At 38.9% G+C, this 19,464-nt stretch overlaps 1 protein-coding gene across 4 annotated transcripts in view; it reads left to right on the top strand.

The window, feature by feature from the left end:
* trps1 (trichorhinophalangeal syndrome I) overlaps nt 1-19,464 on the top strand; it is a 219,542-nt gene that overhangs the window by 7,021 nt on the left and 193,057 nt on the right. For all 4 annotated transcript variants that reach the window (XM_060822824.1, XM_060822820.1, XM_060822823.1 and 1 more), the window contains exons 3-4: nt 3,081-4,249; nt 4,778-5,408. In XM_060822824.1, the coding sequence (XP_060678807.1) occupies nt 3,081-4,249; nt 4,778-5,408 (1,800 nt within the window). The remainder of the gene's footprint in view (nt 1-3,080; nt 4,250-4,777; nt 5,409-19,464) is intronic.

Here is a 19,464-nt window from a genome sequence, read left to right as displayed (position 1 = left end):
GGGGCACCGGGCAGTGTTGTAGAATAGAGAGACCCAGGCATTCAAGTACATAATTCTTTGACATTTTTGTCACTGGTAGACAGGACGGTTAAGAAGTCGTTTAGAACGCTTGCCTTCATTGCTCAGACCTTTGCGTATAGCAGTTGAGACTGTCATGTTGAGGTTGTATAGGACTTGGCGAGGCCTCGTTTGGAATACTGTGCACAGATCTGGTTGTCCTATTATCGGAAGGATATTATTAAAATGGAGAGGGTCAGAGAAAAAAAAGATATATCAAGATATGCCGGAAATGTTGGTTTTAAATGATAAGAATAGGCTGAGAACCTTTTTCACTGGAATATAGGGGGCTGAGGGGTGACCTTATAGAGGTTTTATATAAAATCACAAGGGGCAGAGAGAAGGTGAATAGCAAAGGTCTTTTCCATAAGGTGGGGAATTCAAGACTAGGGGACATAGATTTAAGTTGAGTAGAGAAAGAAAAGGACATGAGTCCTTAATTTATGTGCCATTTTCTTAACACTTTTCAACTAATTTTAAAAGTATTTCCCTCGGTTGAAAGGGAGGCTCAGAGGCCTATCTGGATTCTTGACCATCTCCTTTACCCCGTGTTGGAATCTGTAATAACTCAGAACTTGGGATTTAAATTAGAAAAGGACATGTGGGGGAAGTTTTATTTTTACACAGAGAGTGGTTAATGTGTGGAATGAATTGTCAGAGAAAGTGGTGGATGTAGATACAGTTACAACTTTAAAATACATTTGGATAAGTACATGAATAGGAAGTGTTTAGAAGGATATGGGCCAAATGCAGGCAGGTGGGACTAGTTTAGTTTGGGAACAGGGTCGGTGTGGACTAGTTGGACTGAAGGGTCTGCTTTTGTGCTGTATGACTCTATGACTCTCTAACCCAATCCCAGGTGCTTGGTACAAAGTCAAGCAGTTGTTAGGGATTGGAATGCACTGCCTCAGAGGGCAATGGTGGCAAGTTCAACTGAGCCTTTCAAAGTGGAATTGCATCATTATCTGGCAAGGAAAGCTCTGTAGCTCCAGGGAGTAAAGAATGGCACGCGGAGAATTGCTCCTTCATGGTTTTTGCCAGACAGAGGTGATACAGATATAGGATCTACTCCATTAGTAAGGGGAACATAAAGCTGAGAGGAGTAGTGGATGGTGTGAATGAAATTGCTGTTTAATGCACAATGAAATAATGTGGCAATGATCCAAGTACAGATGACCATTGCGCAACTGTATCTTGTGAGTGTATTTTAATGCATTATGTGTGACCAAAATACAATAATATTCATGTCACGTCATTGGCTCGGTGTGGCTGAACATACATCATTTCTTTGTAGTTTTCACCTGAGGGTCAGTGAATATTGCAATCCTGAAATCATCTAAGAAAGCCTCTTACCACAGAATCAAATTTTGTTAATTGGGATATATCCTAATAATTTTCATCTAATAGCTACTTACATTTTATTGCAGTGATTTGTTTACTGACTATATTGTGTGCAAATCGGCTAGGAAGGTCGCCACTAAATGGATCAGACAACATAAACACTATTTCAGCCCATTACTGTTAATGAAAAGCTGTCTCCACTTAATTAATTCATTTTTAATATCAATTTGTCTGTAGCCACCATTGAATGCTTACATTAGGATTCACTGCAGTAAATTAGCTGCTGATGACACTTCTAGAAAGCATCTAGCTTAATCTTCTAGCAGTGCCAAGTCCAAGTGACATACTTGTCATTTTAGACAAAACACTTCTTTTTGTTGAGGGTTTTTAGGTATCTTTTGGCTACCACTAATCTTCACAGCAGTTCACTGGCTAATTATATACTTTGCTGCAATGCATAGCCACATGTGGAAACTGGTGTGACACCATAACAGTTGGAGTAATGGTAAATAGGAAAGATTAATGAGCAATTACTCGAAACAATGTTTTTGAGGCAATCTTTTTTAAAATTGGAATTAATTCATATGTCATTTTGTTAACACTTTTCAACTAGTTTCAAAAGTATTTCCTTCGGTTGAAAGGGAGGCTCAGAGGCCTATCTGGGTTCTTGACCATCTCTTTTATCCTATGTAGGAATCAGTAATAGCTCAGAACTTGTGATTTAAAGTAGACTGACCTGTGCCTTCAGAATGCAGGAGGTAGTAACTTTCAGTTTAAAATAAGGAAGTGGCAGAAATAGTCTCATTTGTAACATCTCTCAATGTACACCTAACCTGCACAACAAAAATGAATCAGTCTTTATGGAATTGGATAATTTAGAAACCATGAACTATGGAAACCAGAAGTAAACAAATAATTTCCCTTCAGACACTGAGTTGAAGTACATTTTATGAGGGCTGTCCTCCCTGCTATTCCTGAATAGTTAAGTACATCCTGACTATGTCAGCTCTATAGCCCATCACAGCATCATTGCATTAGGCTCGCTGAACTAGTTAAAGTGCAGTTTTACTGCTAAATCCTTCATTAACATTCATGCTGAGAGCCTGTAACACGTTTGCTCTACATGATGTGACTGTAGCTGACGGCTGTAGACAATAATGTATGTAAATGCAAGAAACAACACCTCAGACTCCCCCTAACCGCCCCCTGGCTCCGCCAATGCTTTTTTTTATCTTAGCAACTTCATTTGCTGATTAATGACTCTCATGGGTTAACGAAAAAAAACTGAAAAGCTGTTTACTGTTATTTTTGTTCTCTCCACCCCCAAATTCCCTCGGCAGGATCTAAAATCGTTACCATACTTCTGCTTTGATTTTATACCGGCAATGATAAACCCACCTTGAACATTGCAAGTTAAAAAAGAATACAAGATGTGTAGAAGAAAAATACTGAAGAAAAAAACTGGATAATTAGGATAAATAAGGGTTCTAAACCAACGGTCATTGATTGGCACAGAGAAATGCATGGTTCAATTTGTCATAGATACCCAAACTTGGGTGTCACACAACGTTCTCTAACAATAAAGATAGGAGATGTTATTGTCTGAGAAACAGTCACATGATTGGTTATTTCACACGCTGCAATGGAAAACACATTTCTCTTTTGTTTTTGCTCTTTTCTAGGTTACTTTGGGAGGAATGTTCATTGGCATCGGACGCAAAACCCCAGACTGCCAAGGGAACACCAAGTATTTCCGGTGCAAGTTCTGCAATTTCACTTACATGGGCAGCTCTTCGACGGAACTGGAACAGCACTTCGTGTCAGCGCATCCCAACAAAATGAAAAGTGTGCCTTCTGTTCCCGAGGCTGGGAAAGATGCGACCAAACCGGAGAAAGCCACCAGCAAAGGCAGCCCAGCAACAGAACGCCACCTCCCACGTCCCGGAGACCCAGAGGACGTGGGCAAGTGGCAGGATAAGGTCACCATCAAGGCCACAGATGACACCCCCATTGGCTACTCCGTGCCCATCAAGTCGGTGGATACCAGCTCCAAACAGAACGGCATGGACTCTACCTGTTACTTCTGGTGTCGGTTTTGCAGCTTCAGCTGTGAGTCCTCAGATACCTTAAAACTCACGGATCACTATAACAAAGTGCACGGGGAGAACCAGCGCCCTGGCTACTTCAACCGGGACCTTCCGGACAAAGCGAGCAAACAGGGAGCCGCACTTGACTCCCCGAAAGAGCGCGCCCCTCTCAGTAAATCCGACGGCGAGCTCTCGGCGCAGGCAGAGAAAGGCGCAGGTTCGGCCCGAAAGAAGGACAAGTCGGCGGAGGAGAGCGTGGTGACCAGCTATAACTGTCAGTTGTGCAAATTCAGGTATTCCACCAGTCATGGGCCTGACGTGATCGCTGTGGGACCCCTGCTCCGACACTACCATTACATTCACAACGTCCACAAGTGCACCATTAAACACTGCCAGTACTGCCCTGGGGGGCTGTGCGGCCCTGAGAAACACCTGGGGGACATTACCTACCCGTTCGCATGCAGGAAGAGTAATTGCTCCCACTGCACCCTGTTGCTCTTGCACTCGTCCCACGGGGTGGGAGGGAGTGCCAGGGTAAAGCACCAGTGCGACCAGTGCTCCTTCACAGTTCAGGACGTAGATACACTGCTGCAGCATTACGAGACGATGCACAGTAGCAGCAGCAGCAGCAGCAGCCCAACTAAGGCTGAGAATGGCCAGCAGGGAAGTGACGGCCCGGGCACCAGTGAAGACACTGAAGAGCACTGCTGTACCAAGTGCGACTTTGTGACTCAAGTAGAGGAAGAGATTTTTCGACACTACAGGTAACAGAACTAGACAGGTTCAATATAACCCTACCCACCCCACTGGAGGGTGTTTTTTTTTTTACTTTGAGTTAAAAAGCAGATGGGGGCTGAGCTAGCACAATAACCAAGCGTGAAGAGTTTTAAAAATCATCCCTTTCGAGTTGGCCCCAGAGCAGGGCAGATCAACCGGATTGTTTTGTGACGGTCTATCGTTAGTCTGTCATCAGGTTATCATAACTAGCTACAGTTCGTTAAGAGAGCTTAGTAAATTGTGAAAACATGTCACCAATGCAAAACCTTAGCGTGCACATGTTCTGGTGTTTAACATGTGCAGTTTGGCTGATCTTTGTACAGGAACTGTCCTGGATTACCCTCAGTCCATGCCACACACAGCAAGGCCTAAATTGGTTGCGATTTGCTCTTGTCAATCTCGGGCGTTATCTGCCCGGACTTGTCCTGATGCAACTTCAAAAGTTGCAGTTTTACTTGTTGAACTGATGCGGGGAAAGCTAAACCTCAAGTTATCTTTTTGTTTGTGTGTCTTAGGAGGGCTCATAATTGCTACAAGTGCCGTCAGTGTAAGTGGAGCGCCCCAGGCACCCAGGCGTTGCTGGAGCATTTCAACACGGCGCACTGTGTGCTCCAGGAGGCAGTGAACAACAGCAACAGCACCAGCGGCGGAGAGTCTCCACCCCCACCCCCACCTCTTGGTTCCATCGACCAGGAGATGCGGCATCAGCGCCCCCCAACCCCGAGTGATAGCAGCAGCAGTGGCCACCCCCTGCCTGCCCCAGCTCCAGCCGAAGAGGAGGGCCGAGGCGGGGCCGAGCCCTCCAAGGAAGACACCAAGAAGCCAGGCTGGGGCGTCAAGGAGGGCGCCGGGGAGCTTCACAAAGGGGGCCCGTACCCGGCGACACAGGCCGCCACCAGGCTCCACACCGCCTCCCCCGGCAGCCTGGGCCAGGAGGGCCATAAGAACAGCCGCAGGGCTCCGGAAGAAGTGGACTCCGGGCGGCCCGTCTATGGGATGCAGAGCGCTGACTCCAAGGGCTTTCCAGCTGGAGGAGGAGGAGGAGGAGGAGGAGGTGAAAGGGACAAACCCAGGGCTCTCACTCCACAGTATCCAACATCTACTGAACTCAACAAAGCGAGGGAGGAGTCACAGACTCTACTGCGGGTAAGGTTGGATTGGTTACTGTCAGTCTGTTGCTTCTCACCTACACACCCACACACAAGATCCCATTGAAGCATCAATCTTACAGTGTAACTTCCATAAAAGGATATCAGTCATTTATTCTGTACCAAACCCACTGTCAGTCAGCAGAGAGTCACGTTGGGTTACAATCTAGGTGGGAAATATGGTTAGGTGTCTCTTAATTCAGAGACAGGTCAATGCAAATCCCCAACTTGACTGAGATGGTTTCTTCAACGGGCTGCAAAAACTGAAGCTTGTTGGTCTCAAGACTCAGTCGCTGAAAACCAAGAAAGAACTAAGAGATGATCTGAGCAGCTTGGATTATCTTATTGTAAGATCTCAGTTGTTGTAGCAACTCTGCCTCTCCTCCTTAATTAATCTTGCCATCAAAGTAGAGGGCCTTATATGACACATTTGTTTACTGGCATGGGAAAAGGATTACCTTGTAAATCTAAGGGACCCAGTTTATTTTTAAAGAGAGGTGGAATAAGGCAAAGGCATGATGTTGCAGTATTTGTCACAGTTTTAATCCTTATGGTGATGGCATAACATACTTGACATCAGTAAGAAAAGGCAAAAGTGAGGACTGCAGATGCTGGAGGTTAGAGTCAAGTGTGGTACTGGAAAAGCACAGCAGGTCGGGCAGCATCCGAGAAGCAGGAGAGTTGACGTTTCAGGCTAAAGCCCTTCATAATTAAGAAAAGTCAACCAATAATTACAATTGATAATAATTGATTATTCTCCAACTTTTACAACCTTAAGCACATTATAAATAGCACATCCTGACGACTTCAGTGATGTCTACATTGAGTTTGAGAAACCAGATGGCACTAAGGTTTTGAAAATGGTGGACAGAAGGGTAGAGTAGATACATTGACTGCAACTAAATAAATCACATTGCTGATGTAGGAAGCATTTCTGAACTTTGACAGGGATGATATTGTTCTTATGCCCTCCAAGACTTTGTAACTTAAGCAGATAAGACGTTTTTTAAAGATCTTGAGCAGTTTTGATTTACTTGTTGAATTTTTCCTCTCATAATGTAATACAAAAATTGTAAAAAAAGAGGTCCTTCTTTAATGAGAGTGTATGTAAGTTAGCAAGCCGGGGTGCTAACTCAATGGAACTTGGTGTGAAATCGGACAACGGTGACAGAATTTTTAATGACCTCAACTGAGTTGAAGACAGAAGCTAAGAATGATTGGATAGTTACACTTAGAGACAACAGAAACATGGATTAAAGTTACCACAACAAAACTGAAGCAGCATCAGAGTGGAGTGATGTCATGGAGGTGGAAATTGATATCTTGTTGATGATGTGATTGAGCACTTGAATGCCCACCCTGGGTCAACAGTCTGGTTAAGTCTTAGCAGAGTTGTGAAACACAAATAAGGAATTGGCAGCTAGGGAACAGAGTTAGTAGGGTTATTGAAGATAATGGCTTCAAACTTTCCAATATTGAATTGGAGGAAATTTCTGCTCACGTACTAATGGATATTGGATGAGCTGGCTAATAATTTTAGAGATCAGGGAAGGATCATGAAAAGGGCTGGTGAGATATAAGTAAGCTATAAATAGATTTTAATTTCACTGCAGTTATTTTGTATATAATTTTTTCATTTAATGAAACAGAATATGATCACCTCTCCTTGAATCTCTTTATTTCTGCACTAGATTACTATTGATTGCACTTTCAACTTTATTGCTCAAGGGGTGCAATTAGATTGTCTTGTAGAAATAACTATTATAATTTGAGATATTCAGAATTTTGTGCTGGTAATAGTTATAAGGTTTCAAAACCATTAATATAATAATTTCTTCTTGCAAATACTGTCAGATGAAGTAGTTCTGTGACCAAATGATGGAACCTGGCCTTCTAGGGTAAATCATTCTTCAGTACTGTCACCAAGGAAAACATAGAAAAACATGATGCAAATAATTTAACTTAGGTTTGTTTGTATGTCATTAATCTTTCATGCTTCCAATTTCCCCATTTGAGCTTCCAGTTCAATATTGATTCCCATTTAATATGTGCTGACGATAAAAATGCTAAAGATGGGTACCACAGAAATAGGTGTAAAGTCTTTATGTTGGAAATATTTTTTAATCAGGGGCCGAACACCATCCAGTGCAAAGCCATTTCTAACCTTACAATGTGAATTATTGAATCTTGGAATCATCCTCTATGACAAATGGGGCAGAATAAGATGATTCATTACAGTAGACACTTTCAGTAATAATTTGTATTTACCTAAGTAGGAATACTTGTGTCTAGAATAACAATGATTCCTTTGTGATTTCAGAAATATTATGCAGGCTTTTAGCAACTATCATCAAGAATATTGATGGTTGTAACTTGTATCTCTTTTTGTTTTGGTTCAAACTTGGGTCATCTTGTGAAATTGTCTATTTAAAACTTTGTGGATTAATTGTGAACTGTATTAGATATATAAACAATTGAGAATGGGATCCTTAATCAATAATATTACATGAAAAGGTCACGGGAATACAAAGGTTGTTATTTTGGAATACAGAAGGAATTTCTTCACTATTTTCGGTACTTTTGTAAAAATGACATGTGATTTCAGGGGAATAATCTATGTTATAATTGGCCAGCAATTATGATAGGGTGTGGCTAGCACACATAATTGAAATAGTCAACTTGTTGAGGCATTCTGCAAAAATGATTACACCAATCACATGCTCATTTGTTTTCTTCTATTCTTGTGCTCACTATTTTCTTTGCCAGTTGTGATTTATTTTAAAGTTAGGCAGAAATAGCAAACAAAAATCATTTGAGGAGTCATGCTTTTCATGATGTGACTCCTTGGATTAGTTGAGAGAAGTTTCACTTTACATCCGTGACTAGCTTGTTGGATTAAAAAGTCAATTTTAAAATATTTCTGCATTCATAAACTTTATCTGATTTGGAAAACCCTGGATTGCCCCTTTAGGTTTCTGTCCTCTCTCCTGCCAGTGCTGAATCTCAGTTGTCATATTTGAACCAGATCACTCTTGGCATAACCAATAAATCTTGCATGTCCTCAAAAATGCCATGGAAAATCACCTTATTATAGATGCACTACTGTTTATGATTTTGATTTAATATTTAGTTCAGTACCACAGAGAACAAAGATTGAGGGCAGAACTTTAGATTTTTGGATCAAGACCTTGATGGAGTTAAAAACTGACCACACATTGTCATCTGGCAGTATTTTTCTCTGAAGTGACCATTCAATGGTCAGAGGCTGCACTGGCCATCAATTTAAGGATGGTTTCTTAAGGCTACAGAGGGATGGGAGGACCTGAGCCATGGAAAGTGGTCCAGCCTGCTGGAGCAAGTAAGAGATAGAGATAGGTAGGTAGATAGAGAGAGAGAACTCACCAACTTTAAATATTTATGAATTAAAAGAATTACTATACCTTCATTGTGAATCCCTTCTACAGGGCACCTGTGCCCAACTAGCCTCTGATAATTGTGTGTTAATTGGCTACTCACTGCTTGCAGATGGGTATCCTTCTCTGATCTCCCCAGTGATCTCAGGAAAATGACCTGTAGCAGGGTAGTGCTGGAAGAACAAGTGGCTGCTCCATTCAGGGTGAAATTGCAGCCTTAAATATCAATTATACATCCTATTTGAGTGTTGTAGTAAATCAAGAACTTGTCTTCATATAACATCTTATCAGTTTGTCAGGATATCCCCAAGTGTCTCACGTAATATATTTACTTCATGAAGCTTTTTGATTGCCAAACTGGAAACATTTTGAAATCTCTAAACTCATCACAGCCTTCAAAGTCAGAGGAGAAATGAGATTCATAAATTTCTGCATAAATAGAGCATTTAGCTGAGCATAGCCCCAAAGTGCCTTAGCAAAACTAAGGGGAAAATGTCCAGTGACAAGAATCGTGCCTGATAGACAACAAGGTGGTTGTCTTAATCAAGAGACAAATCACCAGAGCCCCATTTGCTCAAAGAAACATTTTTGACTCAACAGTCTTTATTGAATGCATTCTCTCTACCTGAAAGTCAAAAGTATGGCCATGTTTAAAGATTATAATGTATTCAGCCATCATCACAACTCCATCATGATTGAACAGTCAATAGCAGCATACAGCATTATCAGGACCAATCCAAGTTAAACTCTTTGTCTGACAAGTAATAAAGTACAATCAATCTATATAAATACCAGACAATCATGTCTCCAACACAAAAAGTCCAGACACTTTCCCTTGACATTCAGTAACGGTGCTTTCACCGAAAACCTGATCTTTCTTGTGATCGTTTTTGAGCAGAAGATGAACTGGATAAGCCATATTAGTTCTGTGGTAACAAGAGCAGAGACTTGATGTTTTAAAAATGGCTCAGCATGCCATTCCTTCAGTACATCTGAGGAACATGGTCAGCATTGGAAAAGCCTGTTACTGCCTATTATAGCAACTGTACAGGCAATAATTGCATCTTTACCAGCATTGTCCAAATCCCAAAACAAAAACAAGTGAATAAAAATACTTTGTACATAGCAAGGTCTGACAAAAAGTGAATGACAGTTATAATGCAATTTTGATTGAGTTAGATCAGGAAGAGTTTTGTGAGTGCATCACATGAGTTTCTTATTGTTTTGACCATGTCAAAGGATTGTTTACAACCACCTGAAAGACAGCAGACTTTAACAACTTACCTAAAAACTGACACCCCCTGTGCCCACAGGACTTTCTTGAGTCAGCTTAGTTTTGATAGTTGCTTGCACTCACAGCCTTAGTGAAAGATGCAGATGTCATGAAGGAATGTTTCCAATTGATTGGGAATGTAATATATAAAGTTTGTTCTTTAACATTTACCTGCAATTGAATATTGCTACAAGACACAGCATAGACAAGACTTCATTTAATGGATCAGCCTGTTCTCTATTAACACCTTGCTTGGAATTACTAGTCACTTTCTTTGAGCACGAACAAGCATGATTTTGGAATTGGCTTTATTATTGTGAACATTGCATGAGACAACATGGGGAATTTGAGAAATATTTGACTAACATCAAATATCAATCAAATTTGTTGAATGTATTTGAGCTTTTCTTTTCCCATAGATAAATTATCCTTTGTTCTATGACTTCTGAATGTATAGAACCATTGTTGATTCAATATGTCTTGACTATTGGCTCCTACTTTGTGATCTGAGAAATCCCTCTTAGGTGAATGATGTAAGATAGGTGGGATTCTGGCTTCACCCAAGGTCCATGGAATGCTTTTTATAGCATTTAGAGTGGGAGAACTGGCAATACACCCTATGGGGTGTCAGACAAGGGTGGATAAAGTTAAAAATCACACAGCACCAGCTTATAGTCCAACCGATTTATTTGGAAGTATAAGCTTTTGGAGCGCAAATGCAATTCTATTGGATACATTCTATTTTGTTCAAAAAACACAAAATCTGTAGGCAGTCAGTCCATATGACATTTTATAAATTCCTACTTTGAGAGTAGAACCAGTCTGACTCAAGGTTGGAATATAGACAGACTCTAAACTCACACCTTCAATGCATTGTCTGAGCTGAAATGTTACCTTATTTTTAGTAAAACCTGAAATGATCTTGGGAATGTAGCTTGAAAGAAGTACTGGGATTTACATATTAATGAATTGAAACCTGCAACCCATTCTATGTGATTAAAGGCTTAATAGCAATCCAGGTTTGTTCAATACATTGCTTCAGTTGTATGACACTTTGATCTTTTACTATAAATTCTGTGTCCTATGATCCTGCGCCACTAGCTACCTTACAAAACAGCAGCGCTCTAAAAGCTTGTACTCCCAAATAAAACTGTTGGACTATAACCTGATGTGTGATTTTTAAATGTGTCCACCCCTGTGGGAGGAAGCCCGTCATGCAACCCTAATGCTAACTAACAGCAAATGTAGATGATTAAAGTTTGCACCTTCTGGCTCTCGCTAGGTTAAGTTTCATATTTTGCATGGTCAACTGTGCATGTTCCTTGTAAGGGTGGAAATGTCCCCTTGTTCCGTTATAGCCATCTCTTATTTCTATTGTTTGTCTCAAAAATCCAGTATTTGATGGCAGCATTTCTCAGGACTGTATGGAAGGGAGTGACTTTGTGGCTGTCAGAATGAGATAGTGTTAACTTTTGGCTTGTTTCCCTTGGGATTTAATTCAGCATTGGATGGTAAGTGGTGTCTTGCATGGCAAAAATTGCATCATCCCTGCTCTTTGACTTCATGCCTCCTTATGTTTTCCTATTCAAAGAAAGCTTATGGATCATTTTACAAATTATTAGTTTTCATATAAAATGCAAGGGAGCAGGAATTCTTGCAACCCAGAGTTCAGCTGCTTTATGAGCTTTCTGAAAAACATTTTAATACACCCAGAATGTTTGACTCAATTGGAATTGATTCATGAAATATCAATATGTAACAGATTATTTTATTTGGCTTTGTGGTTCCATTGGAAACTTCTCTATGATGGCTTTAATGTCTTTGCATTAAACTTGATTAAATCTTGTTCACAGAATATCAAAAGCAAAATTATAATAGGTTCAGTTTTTGAACAGAAGATCTCAACCCAGATACACTTGGCATTTAGATTTACAGATTTGAAGTGATACATATGTACCTACATATAGTAACAACCTTTTAATCCAATTAATTAAAAATTTCCATTTTGGCTAAATATATTTGCATTTCTGTTGTGTTCAGGACCATGAAGCCCTTAGTTGCAAGTCACAAAATGTCTTTTGGTTAGCTTTCAAAAGGATGTAGAGAACTTGACTGTGTAGTGTACAAAGGAATAGGTGAAATTGCAGATTTTAGGTTCAGATTCCAAGAGACATGTAATTAATTTAACCAGGCCTTCATATGTACTTCGTGACTGAATTTTTAGTGAAAATCCACCCATGTGTGACACTTGAAGTGCCTGCATAAAAAAGAAAATTGTATAGTGATAAAGTCCTTTTTGTTTCAGCCAAGGTGTCAGCCTTGGCTGATCAGTCACACACTCATCTCTGAGTCAGAAATACTTGGAATCAAGCCCCACTCCAGAACCTGAGCACATAATCTAGCCTGACATTCCATGGCAGTAGTGGAGTTATAAATATGTAAGATATATAGCATTATCTGAGTACTATCTTTCAGATAAAATATTGAAATAAGATTGCATCTGCACGCTTAGGGTAATACTGCAAGCGTTACACTGCCAGATCTTGTAAATGATTCCAATAAATGACCCTGTTTTCCTTGCCTCAGCATGGCTTGGGTGATTTCATGTTCTCTGATATTAAATGTAATGATGCAAAGCTGAACTTGGTTTCCAAGAATGTGAATAAGAATTATAGCTGAGCAGTTGTTTTGTCATTCTTCTGTATGTGGGCCTTGCTGCCAAAGACAGCCATTTACTGCCCATGAGATGATAGCAGTGGAGCTTTTTGAACTGCTGCAGCCCCATTGGTTCCTGGCATTTTGATCCAACCGAATGATTTGCTGAGCTACTGAGGTTAGCTCGGAATCAACCATGTTGCTGTGAAATTAAAGCCACATGTAGATCAGACCAAAGAACATTTTTAATTCCTGCAAACCATCAGTGAACCCATTTATTTTTCTAATATTTGGATTGTTCCATGGACACTTTTACTGATACCACATCTGTATTTTCTGCTTTATTTCACTGAACCTAAATGCTCAGACTTCTATGACATGATTTGAACTCATTTTCCTTGGATTTTTTTTTACAGTCATCTGAATTATTAGTCCAATAACATAACACCTATGTTACCAAACCCATATAACTGGTCTGTTTTATGTTGAAGTATTCCACACAAGCTGATGTTGTATGTGTTTACCCGACAATTAAATGTTTTTGCCTTGGAAAATTGCTGTAGGTTTGGCAGGCAAGGAAGCAATCTGCTGTGTTTCAGCAAGTGAGAATTAGAAGTTTAGTGCGAGTTGGGATGGTAATGAAACCTGAAGGGAAAATTTGAATCAACAGCTGGGAGTTTAGTATTGTACCTTGTGCTCAATTTTATTTTCCAAACCTCATGGATAACATTTGATTATGTGTTGATATCATCACAAGTTGCCTGTTGTACTGCTGAAAGGGGAGGTTTGCAGTCATGTCGCCATATTCATGAACTTGCGATGTTCCACTGTGCTTTACACAATGCCAGTTAACTACTTTTCGTGACAGTTGTAATGTAGAAGACATTATGCACCCAACAGACAACCATGAGATAGTCACCAGATAGTATGTTATAATGTTGTTGGTTGATGAAAGAAATGATGGCCAATTCACAGGGAAAACTCACTTGCTGTCCTTCATATAGTGCTGTAACATATCTCATACTTGCCTGAGAGGCCAAATAGGTGTCACTTTAACATCTCATGTGAAAGAAGTAATGTCTGATAGTGAAGCACTCCCACTGTATTTTACTGGAGTGTTGGGTTAGAGTATGGACAAGAGTTCAGAAATGAATGACATGAATGTGGCTATGCCCTAGTTATCTTTAAGTATTGAAACAGTTTTGGCAAGCACTGCACTCAGACCTACCAGTAAATGTGCTGAGTTGCATTTCTGTGAAATACTTAATGTTTCCTTGAAAACAGTTTAGCACCACTTTCATTATGTTAATTCCTTTTGATAGACTTTACAAGTGGAAAAAAGAAAAAGATTGAATACAGCCCTTCAATATGATGTCAACATATAGTTTAGATTAAAGAGTTCAAGCCATTCTATTGATCAAGTCAGCAGACATTAATATGAAGACACATTAATGCATTTCTAAAACAACCCACAAATAAAGAAGACTGAGCAGTGATGAGAAAACTTGGCTACATGAATCATTTTAATCAATTCTTTGTCTATCATAGCACATGACACAGCAGAACATTTAATTCTACTGCATTATTAAACATCAGTATGTGGCAATGTTTCTGAACTGTCCTTATTAAGTGTAGCATTTAAAAATGATTACAGACTGTACCATGTTGGACTGTGGTACAGATTGTAAAGTTAGAATTTCGTCCCTGTGAAATCTATTCCAATTGCCAATGCATGAGTTGCCAATTTTGTTATCAATATCAAATTCACTCATACACAGAACAACATTGATTATCCGAATGAGACGGATGAGGAGTATTTTGCTCGGATAACTGAGATTTCGGATAACAGATTGTTTGGATAATGAATAGCGTTTTTATGGGACGTTGAGATCTTGTTCAGATAATCTGAAATTCAGATAATTGATGTTTGGATTACAAAGGTTGTTCTGTGTAATAGAGTGTTTTCATATTAATTGTTTGGAGTGAAACTACAAATTAAATAATACATAAGAAAGGAATATTGGTTGTACTTAAGAACTGTTTGGAATCCGATTACTCTACATTGAGTCTCTACTTTTCTGAATAGATCTAACAATATTTTAAGAAGCTCAATATCATGAAGAAAAAGCAGGCAGCTTGATCAGCATCCTGTCCAATAGCTCAAACACTGGTCTGTGGCTGCTATGTGGATTATCTACCATCTTCTAAACTTATGGTCATCTCATTCTCTGGCTAAGGATATCAGGTGCATGGAAACATCACCACTTCCTTTGTTCCTTTCCAAGTCACCATCTTAACTTGGACTGGTATCATCAGTCCTTCAGTTTGCCATATATAATGGTAATCTGAAAAACCTTCATCAAATGGACTGCAGTGGTTTTCAAAGAAGGCTCACTGTCACTTTCTTATGGGCAATTAAAAACTGGGAACAAATGCCAGTGAATCCTGAACATTCATTAATAAAACAATACAGTGACAGACCTGTTTGGTGCACTGTTTTTCTCCACAATCCCTTATGTGATCTCTGCTGATAGTGAAACTGAAAAGATGTGGCAAATTACTTTAGTGAGGGTAGGGTAGGTATATTTGAGGACTGATATCTGAGTACTTTTGGTCACCTGCCTTTTGTTCCCTGGGGACAAATGGGAGAATAATTAAGAAAAGCAACTTAAAAATAATTATTGAATATTAATTTACTTTCTAGGTTTAACACACACGACTTTCAGATTGCACAAAAATAACGGACGGAAAGCTTTGCTGGATAATGGCATACTTTATGCATTTAGAGCCTTTTTATGGGACCCTTGTGGGCATGATGTTTCCAACATTTTTAACATCTTAACAAAAGTTGTAGGTCCAGTTATCAGCTGGCAGGTACTTTGAAACACACTGCAGTCCACTCCTACAATTCAAGATTCTTTCATTCAAATAAATGATCTAATAAATTCAGTAATGTGAAAAAAAAACAGAAAACAGAAATAAAGTACAAAAAGGTTGGAATTATCAGTTAATTTAAGTGCAGTGATTTTTGATTAGGCACAACTGTGGTGAATCTAAACATTTACCTTTTCTGGATTGACTCTAGGTGGACTCTGTGAATTATTAGTACTAAATTCTGTGTAACTAACTGTCAAGATAACCAGCTTTTTGGCACATGGATCACGATGAACACATTCCTGTACATTGATAGCTGTGTAAATAATCACTGCATTTGAACAATTGATAAAATGTAGTGACTTGTTGATACTAGCTGACTATTTTACAATAATTTACTTTGTTTTTCTTGTTCAAGCCAGGAAAGCAACAGTATGCAAAATAAAATTAAATCCTGATTCACAGATTATTTTACTTTCTGAATACTTTGGACCAGATTTTGCAGTAGTAATGATGGCAAAATTGTCTTTGCTGTCACTCATTTATTCATTCATTTATTCATGTATGTGCTTTTCAGGCAGGTTCATGGTTCATTGTTTGCTGATGCTCAATTTTAAGCTGTTTTCTTGTCAGTTTTTGGCAGTGGTCATTTGTCATTGCTTTTCACTGTCAGGCCAAGGCAAGGAGTTTGGTCCCTAGTCTACCTCTGTTGTAATGTGAATCAAACTCACACTGTTAACAATCCAAATGATATGCTAGTCATCTAGCAAACTGAGCTCTCTGATCCCATTGCAGTTGTCACTCCTCTGAAAGAGAAGGCAACATTTGGATTCTGTGAATGCACAGTTAAACAATGAAATCAGATGTTATTGTCAGTGATTTTGCATTTCCCTATAAGGTGCAGCGTTGAAGCTCTCAGAATGTATGCAATTGGAAGCCATTGAACAGACAAAAACTTGTACTTTTACACTATTAATGTTGCTGCAGAAGCCTTTGGGGAAGTTACACTTTTTTGAACAAGGTGCAGCTTTTTAAAATCACAGTAAATTTTTAATTGCTGGTAAAGCTCTCCAGCCATGGTAAATTAGTTTTATATTTGTAAATGATCACACTTCTGCATTATGTTAAAATATACATTTAGAAAACTTTTTATATAATATTTTAGTTTCTACTTTAATCCCATGTGCATGTTGCAGCCCAATGAGTCCAGGCTGGTTTCTGTGTGTGAACGTGTACCCTCCCATTTTTAGTCATCTAAATCTGTTGTTGCAACTGTCAATTCTTTTCAAAAATACTTTTTTCTAAAGTGTGATTTTGGGTTTCACCTTGACGAGGTTGGTTTCAAATTCTATTGATGCTGATTATTATGATATGAGATTTAAATTCTATACCAAGCATTGAATGTATAATTTTGGCTGACATGCCAGTTCAGTGCTATATGAGTGCAGTTTTATTGCAGGTGCTGCCTGACAGTTCAGATGAAACTTGAAGATCTCATGGTGTTAGTCAAAGATGAATACGGAATTCTTCTTGTGTCCTGACTGATATTTCTTCTCACAAAACAGCAACTCGAATAAACAGAATATGGGTGGCACAGTGGCTCAGTGATTAGCACTGCAGCCTCGCAACGCCAGTGACCCGGGTTAGAATCTAGCCTTGGGCCACTGTCTGTGTGGAGTTTGCACATTCTGCTCGTGTCTGGGTGGGTTTCCTCCAGGTGCTCTGGTTTCCTCCCACAGTCCAAAGATGTGCAGGTTAGGTGAATTAGCCAAGCTAAATTGCCCATAGTGTTTAGGGATGTGTAGGTTAATTGCTTTAGTCAGGGGTAAATGTAGAGTAATAGGGTAGGAGAATGGGTCTGGGTGGGTTACTTTTCGAAGGTTCCATATGGACTTATTGGGTTGAAGGGCCTTATTCCATACTGTATGCATTCTATGAACTGATTTGTTATCATACTGATATTTATTGGATATTGCTGGGGCAGAATAGCTGTTGCATTTACCTACATTACTGCAGCCATTACATTGAAAATGTACTTAATTGATTTTTTAACTTTTTATTCCATATTTGTTTCCTATGAATATATGTATGTCAAATTTCCCTTCACATAGTCAATGGCCTTTGGATAGAATATGCAGTAATGCTATTTCCAATTGAGTTACAACCTATGAGTTAATTTAAGCACAATTGTGTGTGTCTCAGTATGTCTTGAAAACTTAAATCAATGACTTTTAAAAAGCAAAATTGCCCAGGATCTACTTGAATTGAACATCTTTTGTATTTTATTGGTTAATATGAAAAACTGTCTAGTGCTCAAAGAATGGAACTTCTTGCAAACGTCCTCCTCATGTTGAATCACTTTAATCTGTATCTATGTAAACTGCAGTAACACAGACAAATACAAAAGCAAATTCCTCCACATTTGCTTTATTCATTTGTATGTTTTGTATTGGCTCTGTGTTGTAAAGGAAACTTTGATAAGTGGAATAAAATCCACTGGGAACTGCTTTTGAGATCTGTGCCTGAAATCATTTTTCTTAATACCTTAACAGCTGTAAAATAAATTAGATTTTCATCCTGTCTGGCCAAGCTGGATTCAAACCCAAGTATCAGAGCGGAAGGGAGAATGTTCTAACTCTGTCTCATCCAGCCTCTCTATCATATAAACTGCATGCTTTGAAATGTTTTCCAAAACTATCCATGTTATATTGCTGTAAATTGAATTTTAAACTTAAGTCATTGGACTGGCACAGGCTATATTCATTAGGTAATCTCCAAAGGGGGATGCATTTGTAATGTTGAACCATTTGAATTTAGCATTTAATTTGGTCATCCCCAAAATGAGTGTTGGAAAAGAAATAAAGTAAGCTTTACTCCTTTCATGACCTCAGGATGTCCCAGAGATTTATGGTCAACAAGTACTTTTTGAAGTGCAGTCTCACTCAATGTAAGAAATGCGAGAGCACAGCTCAGGCATTCATAACCAAATAATTTGTTTCTTAGTGGTGATGGTTGAGAGATAAACATTGTCTGGGACAGTTGATGATTGCAGTTTTTTTTTTGAGCCTTATAATTTTAAGATAAAAGCTTTTTAATATTTGAAGTGAAAGGAAAAAAAAAGGTGCAGCTCAGTTGTAGTGTTACTTTGTGATACTGCTGTCATGTGTCATACATCTTTGCCTGTTCCTGATCACTATTAAAGTGTGTGGCATTGGAAGCAGTCTATATAAACATAATCTACATATTCCATTGCATAACTTAAATCTATATGAGGCAATGTTTAAAAGTAAAGCCATAATCTTTTCCAGTATATTTATTACAATTAAAGTCTTAAAGAAGTCAAACTAATATCCAGACTGGGGTACCTAATATAACCATATGTCAAAAATGTATATGGATCAGATAATGTATAACAAAACTTGGAGTGTTTCTAAATATGGTTAGAACTCTTCCAGCTTTACATTCACACCAGTCTTTAGTTTGTAAAATTATATTTTGTATAATTTCTGTTTTAATCACTTCACCGCACCTCTTGTTGGGTCTCGTTTGGTTAACTCTACCAATCCTTATTCTTCTTCTTTCACAATGGAGCTAATTGCTTCAATGGGAAGCATTCATGAACTAGGATGGTTGAAAGGTAGAAAGAGTCAATGAAATGTTAAGTACTGATGAATTAGGATTTTTTGAAGCGACCAGTAGAGGTGATTTCATTAAATGTCCTCTCATTATTGCTTTGTCAAACTGGACTTAGTTTTTCCATCACCTAATATACAAAAAAAAACTGGGATTTGAATGAGAGTCCAATAGTTTGAAGTGAAAGCTACCAAAAAAAAATGTAT

The sequence above is a fragment of the Hemiscyllium ocellatum genome, chromosome 4 (genome assembly GCF_020745735.1).
Source record: "Hemiscyllium ocellatum isolate sHemOce1 chromosome 4, sHemOce1.pat.X.cur, whole genome shotgun sequence".
NCBI classification, from domain to species: domain Eukaryota; kingdom Metazoa; phylum Chordata; class Chondrichthyes; order Orectolobiformes; family Hemiscylliidae; genus Hemiscyllium; species Hemiscyllium ocellatum.
This window is presented reverse-complemented; position numbering and strand designations above follow the sequence as displayed.